General features: G+C 35.4%; 2 protein-coding genes across 13 annotated transcripts; both read right to left on the bottom strand.

The window, feature by feature from the left end:
- Positions 1 to 136: 136 nt before the first annotated feature.
- LOC107029888 lies at positions 137 to 2,176 on the bottom strand. The gene is made up of 2 exons (XM_015231333.2): positions 1,747 to 2,176; positions 137 to 380 (listed from the first exon to the last, which is right to left on the bottom strand). The coding sequence occupies exons 1-2, from the start codon at positions 2,050 to 2,052 to the stop codon at positions 333 to 335; spliced, it is 354 nt and encodes a 117-aa protein (XP_015086819.1). The 5' UTR covers positions 2,053 to 2,176; the 3' UTR covers positions 137 to 332.
- A 1,138-nt stretch (positions 2,177 to 3,314) lies between these two features.
- Positions 3,315 to 8,611, bottom strand: LOC107008237 (pentatricopeptide repeat-containing protein At2g06000-like). 12 transcript variants are annotated; one of them, XM_027918301.1, is made up of 5 exons: positions 6,838 to 8,611; positions 6,539 to 6,607; positions 5,518 to 5,590; positions 4,568 to 4,644; positions 3,315 to 3,841 (listed from the first exon to the last, which is right to left on the bottom strand). In XM_027918301.1, the coding sequence occupies exons 1-2, from the start codon at positions 8,338 to 8,340 to the stop codon at positions 6,578 to 6,580; spliced, it is 1,533 nt and encodes a 510-aa protein (XP_027774102.1). In that variant the 5' UTR covers positions 8,341 to 8,611; the 3' UTR covers positions 3,315 to 3,841; positions 4,568 to 4,644; positions 5,518 to 5,590; positions 6,539 to 6,577. The 12 variants fall into 12 exon arrangements, with proteins under 12 accessions (XP_027774102.1, XP_015062709.1, XP_015062701.1 ...); XM_015207223.2 differs by having other exon boundaries at positions 5,518 to 5,608; positions 6,838 to 8,610; XM_015207215.2 differs by having other exon boundaries at positions 6,781 to 8,610.
- Positions 8,612 to 8,811: the final 200 nt, after the last annotated feature.

An 8,811-nucleotide genomic window follows, 5' to 3' on the forward strand; every position in this document is an offset into this window, starting at 1 on the left:
ACAAATAAACAATAACAATAATTATACATCATCAATCTCATTGAGATTTATTGTATGTGTAGTCACTATCATTTTTGCTTTATTTGTTAAGTATTTCAATAAACAAAAACAACGCATTAATCCACGACTAGCTATATCAACATTCACTATCGTAAATACTCTATTACTATCCATAATATCTCAATATATTTTATGTATATTCTAATTAAAGGCTATATGTACCTCTCACATACTTAAAGTCTCTGCTTGGGTACAAAAACAATCCACTAGTTAATTATTTTTTCCTTTTACATTTCTTACGTGAGAAGTCACAAGATCGATTTGAACTCTTATCAATGCTTTTTAGTCGAGGTTGTTGCATCCCACTTTGCCTGTATTGTCTGCAAATCACAAATTTATCTAATGTACATTTAAAAGATAACAATTAAGAATTTATGAAGTCCCAAAAAATTCTTTTGTTTATAGTTATAATAAAAGCAGGATTCTTCTACAATAACTTCAGCCACATGTGAGGAGGCCATTCAAGGAAAAAAAAGGACTAAATAATAGACTGAGTCCCCATAACGGCAAGGGGGTGCGGACCGTCCGTGCCGCCTTACCATATATATAAACTAAGGCTCCATTCAATTAGTTAAAGGTTACAATATTTTATTTTTCTAATTTTTCGTTCGATGTCTCATACTCATAAAAATTTAACTATGTTTAAATTTGTACCGAAAAAATTCACAATAGAAGATAAATTACACCTTGACTAATGCAATTTTGTACCCAAAACAAGATTTAAACTTGAAATACTCGTGATTAATTTTGAGTATCGTCTTTCTACTTCAAACAAAAATATTTCATCAATACCCAAATGATCTCTTTCTCTCTTTTTCTTCACTACAAGAAGGGGAAACGATCATCATATTAGCACATATAAGCTTGAGTTTTTAAAGGTAAATCTCTTTTCCAGATTTCATATTTTACGTAATATGTTATTGTTGTTAAGTTTTTAAAAGTTCAAGCAGACATAAATTGAGGGGGAAATGAGCTGTGATACCGATTCATGCGTTGTTGATTAAACTCTCAAAAAGAGTTTTTTTTTTAAAAAAATAAAAAATAATCTAACTTGATGTAATTGTCGGATCAATTTCTTGATAATCAACATTACGTCCAAATTTAAATGCCTTTTGATTGGCTTTTAATTCATGTAGAACAAGTAATAATCATAAAATTAAACGAATTTAGATAATCAATAACATGTGATACTCAAATTAACTTCCACTATTTTGATTTTATTAATTTGCTAATGTCAGAAAGTTGAATTCAATCTGCAAGGTTTAACAAGATTATTCTAGAACACTCGAGAATCTCCCCCATTGAGTAACCCCAATCCACCCAATCAAACAAATGCACATATCATGATCATGAACATGAACAATCAGTTAATTAGATAAAGGATAATTTTTAAAATTAAGCAAAAAGTAAAAATTGGTGACAGGAGGAAAAAAGGAATTACAAATTGGAATCAAACTCTTATCGACAACGAGATAAAAGTCTAAGTAATCAATCAACCGATCTACTGATATTTTCAGTTAAAGCGATAAATAACTCGATATACTACACCAAAATTATCTACAATAATGTTTATTGATGTCGTTCGATGGATATATATATACACAAAATAATTTACATATAAGTTTTTTTTGGGTATCAGGATTTAAACTTGCGATGTTTATTCTTAAGGATCAAAGGTTTTGTAACCTGATAAAGTGCAGCGACGGATCGGAACTTCCTTTTCTTAGGAGGAGAAGCTTCGTCGAAAATCTCTTCCATATTCACGGCTGCTGACGATGATACGTCCGCCGTATCGCCGACGCTTTCTTCTTCTCCGTGCTCCCTTTCTACGATCACTACTCTTGAACTGTCGCCGGCGTTATGGTAAATTTCACGGCTGCTATCGGAATCGCCGCTAAGCTGAATAAGCTGCAACGCCGCGTTCATCTCCGGCTCCGTCAGTTTTTCCGGTTCCGTTTGAATTCCTCTATTTTTCACCGTTGATTTCTTCATTTTATGGCAGGTCGGTGTTTGGTTTTGCGGGGAAATTGAAAGGGAAGGAACTTTTGTGGGGAGCTATTTGTAATTCTTCAGCTGAGGTGAGTAATGACGAAAATATCTTTGAAGTAAGCATATTTATTTAAGGCTTGTTTAATTAATTAAATAATTGCTAGTTTCAGAGATTTTTTTTAGGGACAGGATTGTAATTTACGCAATTCCTTTGGTCTTTTTTTTTTTGGTATGATCTGGTCATACCTTTTGCTCTACGTAAAGTTTAAACCATAAGCTATTTGAACAAAAGCAAGAGTTTGAATGATCCAAAACCAAGGTGGAAAACTTTATTACGTGTTTTCTTTTACTTTTTTAAATTCGCATAAAATTGAAATCAGATAATCAAATCAAAATAAAGGAATATTTGACAGAAGAATTTAATTTTATACTTGTAAGTCATTAGTGTCAATCGTATAATGTGTAATAAAAAAACTTAAGCAAGGTGCAATTGGTTTGCAAGGTAAAGTAGTTCCCACTATTTGGCAAAGCAAACAACGTCACAACTCTATTTAGGCAACTCAGGAGGTATATGTCACCTAAAACAACGTGTAACAGACAAATGGATTTTGTTTGGATTTGTTCATAGGGTATTAATAGTGCCAACTTATCAGACTTTAGAAATCACATCACATTAATGGTTTTCTTTTACGTCACATGAGTGTTTGTGTGTAAACATTACTAAGTCTTTTTTTTTTTTAATACGAAGGCGTTTGAGTTAATTTGTGCTTATTATATTGGATATTTATTACCTTCCACGGTATAAATACTAAGTACTTTAATCTATTAAAGTTAGATAAATGAAAAAAAATCATTTAATATTGTTTTGTACATGTCCTCCAAATTTAGAAGCATTAATATTGGAGATAGGCAGTAGGCTGGCTTCTACCAATTGAACATGTGAAACAAAATGTTTTCGTTTCCTTCTTTAGTGAGGGAGGACTTGGGCTAGGCTGGTCCATAAATAGTGAGAGAAATGGGAAGATGGTAGAATTTTCTGTGTAAGTGAAACATCGAACTTACGAAATTATAATCATCAAACTGTGACATTAAACCCGGAGTTTGACTTTAACCGGAAGATCAGAGCATAAAGCGCCTACTTAACGAGCAGGAGTAGCAAATAAAGAAAGTTCCACGCGGGAGGAAGTTCTGTTCTCTTTACGAGAAAGGTAGATACAAATGTTGAAAGAAGCCCAATATAAATGATAAACGTTCAGAGGGGCAAGAAAATTTGACACCTTGTAGCCTTTGTATATGTTTTAAGTGGTAATAAACTTATAAAGACAGATCAAACGAGCATATTGCTTGGGAAGAGTGATACTGATCTTCGTTATAAATATGGAAATGTAAAGATCACAACAGCACTTGTGCACTACGTCTCAAATGGACATGCATATGGCCTGATTTCAATATCCAGCGGTAACAAGATTGTTACTTACATAGAACTCTCATCACATCAATGTACACAAGAGGCGGATGAAGGTTAATTTTCTTGTCTAGCCCGTTGATCATATACGCATTCTGTCCCTTGAATCTCAACAGTGAAATTAATCAATGAATATGCAAAGCTTCAGGGATGAGCATAGCCAAGTTTCCTCCTCAACCCAGACAACTTGCGTATCCACCTGAAGGATACGTGTCTTGGTTGGGTGTTAATGAGATGTCTGCCCTTGGGATGTTCACTCTGTATCACTTGGCATCGGGGCTGAGGATAGCACACTTCCTTCCTCGACCCCAGTCATCGTGTCTCCACCTGCAGGGTTCGAAAATAGTCTTGTTAGGCATTTGATAAGATGCAAGTACCATACTTTATACAACATTAATGGTAACACGGCATTATGCCCCACAAAAACCCAAGAACAGAAATTCAGTATGTAAACAAGGGAATGCACACAAAATCGATCTGTCATTTCATAATCAGACAAACTTCTGTATGGCAACTATTTACGTCCATCAGAAGGCATTGTATTCAGCAGGTGGGCATAGCATTATTGCAGATTATTAAGGTTGACTGAGATGAATTTAGATGGTGAGACATAGTTATTGAGGATACATATAGCCAAACAACTTGTTTGGGACTAGGGCTTAGTTGTTTAAGTCAAAAAATACCAAAGGTTGTGTAAGACTCGTTCAATTTTGTTTTTGGGGACTTCAAAACCCTTATTGATTGAGAACTTTGTGCGACAAACACTCATCAACATTAACACTTGGGATAAACAAATACACTACTTTTTTGTTCAACCAGTTGAAACCAATTATTTTTCTATTTGCCTGCATCTCCCATAATTAGTTTCAACTGGTTGATCATAAAAGTTATGGGCAAATATCCCAATACAGATCTTCAGAAAGGACTTTTTCCATTTATTATTACAATTTTCCACGGTGAGAACATTTGATTGGCATTCCCACATGCGGAGAAACTTCTTCCAAATCATTTGTGGGGAGAAAAAACAATCAAACATCTATAAAAGGTACTTACATCGCCCCAGCTTGTGAGGAGAATAATCTGAGACCTGTCAACTTTTGAAGATCTTGTCTAAACCCAGAAAAGACAACCTGAAAGAAACAGATAAGAACAGGAAGATAAGCAAGACCACAGGCACAGCAGAACACCACGCTTCTAAATAAATGGAGGAAATATAGAGTGGTGCCGGCATGAAAATTCAGGAAGCAACAACATTTATTCAGGAAAAGAGTGACCAACTATATTCCAACAAATTGACAAGTGCAAAGTTTGAAGAACGAAACAAGCAGGCTCTAGCATCCAAGTTACAGAGGAGTCAAGTTAGAAAGGTTGAATAATTTAAACACAGATCTGCAGATGATGCAACTTCCAGAATGAGAACGACAAGGTGAAGAGGCCAACACTGATATAAAGACAAAAACAATAAAGAGAAGTGTGATGAAATACAAAATAATCACCATTTACATAGTTAGTGTAACCATTTACTCTAGATTACATGGCTGGGATAGCTGACAGGTAATAACTCACAAGAAGCAGACATTTAAACACAAATTGAAATGCATCTTTCAGCTGATACTTGACTGACATAATATGGAAGGAGGGCTTAAATGACCTTTGAGACAGCAAATTAATTTGCTGTTAACTATGACCAATTAAAGATCATATGATCAACCTTATAAGATGGTAACCTATTGCTGTTGCTACTTAGGAAAGAGAGAAAAGGCCACCGGCCCTAGAAAGTAATGGGAGTGACACATGACATATTACCATAATAGTAAAAAGGGAAATGATGAAGAAAGAGCGCAAGTGCATTTGAACTCTATAAAAGTTGGCAAATGTGAATTTTAAAAAACACAAGTAATTTTAGACAGTTCTCATTCATTTTGGAATATCAGCTGACTGCTTAATGGTGGAGTAAATCAAGTAGATGCTATGGTCAGTAGTACTTCAAAGGTTAAGCTTACCTACATCGAGGACGTCAACCGATATTATAAAAGATGCCAATATGCGCTCGATGTGAGGGACAACTCCTAGCAGCTGTCACCAAAAAGGTTGCTGGACACAGTCAAATTGAGAAACAGAAGAACAAAGTCAATACTCACATGTTACAGTTGAAAATCAAACAAACAAGAAAAACTTTTTAGCTGAAATTCTGTAAAAACTTGAAGATGAACAAAACATGCACGCCCTTAGCAGCTTCAAAGAGCCTTCTCAAGAAAGCCCTATAATCTGCAGACCACATTCCTTCACATCACTGATAACAATGTACCAAAATGACAAAGTAGTATAAAAGTTTCTCACAAGACTTTCAACAAATAAACATTGTTCTTCATACAAAACATGCACGTTCTTAGCAGCTTATGTACAAAAATGACAACGTAGTATAAAAGTTTCTCACAAGACTTTCAACAATAAACATTGTTTTTCATTGTATATTTAATTTCCCATTTCAGTTCTTCTCACTCAAAAAACTCTTCAAATCTTTCCCACCAGCCTCCCGTTATTACACTATTCCATGTAGCTTAGCTGATTTTCATGGACTGCTTCCTTTTTTAAAAAAAGAGAAGGCAATAGTTCCATGAACAATCCTTAAGTTTCTGATAGTTATCCATCAAAATCCTGTCAAAATGATGGAACCCTATCAGACTATCAGATGACATAATAAAGCTTAACACAAGATAACCTGGGGTAAACTCATGAAAAGGTAAGCAGAAGGCATCTTCTTGTTTTCTTTCTTTTGTTTGTTTTTATGGCCAGTTTTCTTTTCTCAAAATGAGGGAGCTTATAACCTGAAGAAATTAGAGGGACACATGTAATGCTTCTCATGCTAATGATGAATTGAACTAAAGATCTTAGAAATGCAGGTCTCATAAGTTTGTAAACTAAAGGGTTCCTTCCTGTTAATTCCACAAATGACACATTTGTGAACTTATCAAAACAGGCTAACAAAACTACCAGATTGGGTAGTTGTTTGGAGCTTCTCACCTTACAGAAACGACGATGACCATGATGCTTGAGCTTGATTTAAATATGCTGAAGCAATCTTCTCAAGTCCTGAAGCAATTAAAGGGAACAACGATTCACATGTCGCTAAAGCAGTGCCAACGGAACTAGGTAATTTTTTTAAATTAAACAGCCACTGGGATATCCAAACTTGTCCGGAATGGTACAAATTGCTTTGAAGGTGATAAATCAGGATTCAAGTCTTTTGATGGAATGAGCCTTACTTTATAAGCTTCCTTTACCATCCCAGCTTTTAGAAGGCATGATGTCAAGCAACTTACTGTGATATCATCTGGGACACAACCCAAAGACAGCATCTTATCAAAAATGGCCAAAGCTTCAAGCATTCTTCCTTTCATGCAATGCCCAAGAATGAGAATGGTGAAGGTGATTTTATCATGGCAGCACCCTTTGCTCTCCATTTCTGCAGCAATGACATTTGCTTCGCTCAAATTACCAGCCTTGCAAAACCCATCAAGCACAGGGTTGTATAGAAATGGTTGGGGGACAATATCATCCCTCGATTTCAATTGCCTCAATAATTCCCGAGCTTCATTTAATCTATTCTCCTTGCTCAAAGCACTGATAAGAACAGAATACGTATACAAGTTTGGAGACAAATTTCTACTGTTCATGTCATCCCATAGCTTTAAGCCCTGATCCACTTCTCCAGTCCGACAATAACCGTCAACGAGAGAAGTGAAGGTAACAACATCCGGAGGGTAACCAACAGCACACATCTTTCCATACATTTTTATAGCAGAAAACATGTCTCCTATCTTGCCAAAACCATTAATAAGAATGTTAAAAGTAACTAGATTTGGACTAATACCATAAGAAATCATTTCATCCATCAGATTTATAGCCTCATCCATCCTGCCCAACTTGCAGTAACCAGAGATAAGAGAAGTATATGTCACAACATCAGGTGACAGTCCATCTTGTAACTGAAGATTTCCTAACAGACCTTGCGCTCTGTTTACTTGACCAACAGCACACAACCCATTTATAAGAGTGTTATAAGTAACAGTATCAGGGGAACAACCAAAACTTCCCATGTCATTGAAAAACTCAAATGCCTTGTCAACTCCTCCAACTCGACAAAGCCCACGAATCACAGTGTTAAAAGTGCAGGTATCTGGGAACAATCTATCTGACCTCAAAATATGATGTTTGAAAAAATCAACAGCTTCATCTACCCTACTTCGTTTCATTAACAAACTCAAAAGACTATTATGTACAAAAGGCCTAACAATACTACCTTCCTCCCTACCTAACTCAGCTTGTGAAATCAAAATTTCTTTGGCAATCTCAAACTTGCCCGCATTTGCAAGTGCTAATACAACACTTTCCAAAATCGAATTTTCTAGTAAATACCCATCAGCTTTCATATACTTAAACACTAACATAGCGGAATCGTGAAATCCCATCTGAGAAAGTGACCTCAAAAGCAAATTAAAACTCCCAATACAATGAACAAGATTCAGATTGATCCTAGTACACTGTAAAAAACGAAATGCCAATCTCGGGTTATTCAAATTGGTATTAATATGGTGAATAACGGTGAAAGCAATATGTGGGTCCAAATTTTGACGAAAATAATCAGAACCGAATACATCAAGCGATTGAGAATGGTGAAAACAGAGGAGACATACAACTTTTGTAAACCAAACCGCTTCAGGTCCAGGTCCAGGTCCGTATGATGGGATAGATTTTGAAGAAGTGAGACCATGAAATCGAGCAATGAGGAAGATATTGGACGCCCGTTGAACCCACAAGGGCATTATCTCCAGTCGCCGATAGTAGTGATTTGAATCGATCTTAGATTTAGAACCCGTTTTTTAGTCATACCATTTCCGGTACCGGAGGTGATAATATATATTGAGGTTTAGGGTTTTGGAGGAGGAGACGGCGGCCGGAAAAAAGACTCAGTGGCGTCAATGATAAACGCAGGCTAATGTTAAATGTTAAACGGAGTGTGACAATCCCTGATCCCTACTTCTTTATTTTCCCATTCTACTCTCCTCTTTCTTTTTTCTTTTTTTTTAAAATTCCCTAAAAAATAGTTTTCGATGTCTCACGTACTACAATTTAAATAGATTTTCACATCTTTATATTTTTTCTTGTAAAATGTAAATATAATTTTTTTTTTAAATGTGATGAACTACTAAACTAAACCAATGGATGTTTGCCATGAGTATTTTAAAGAAAAAATATATATTTTTATAGTGGAAAATATAATATTTTTTGTTTTT

Source organism: Solanum pennellii, chromosome 1 (genome assembly GCF_001406875.1).
Source record: "Solanum pennellii chromosome 1, SPENNV200".
In the NCBI taxonomy this organism is placed as follows: Eukaryota; Viridiplantae; Streptophyta; class Magnoliopsida; order Solanales; family Solanaceae; genus Solanum; species Solanum pennellii.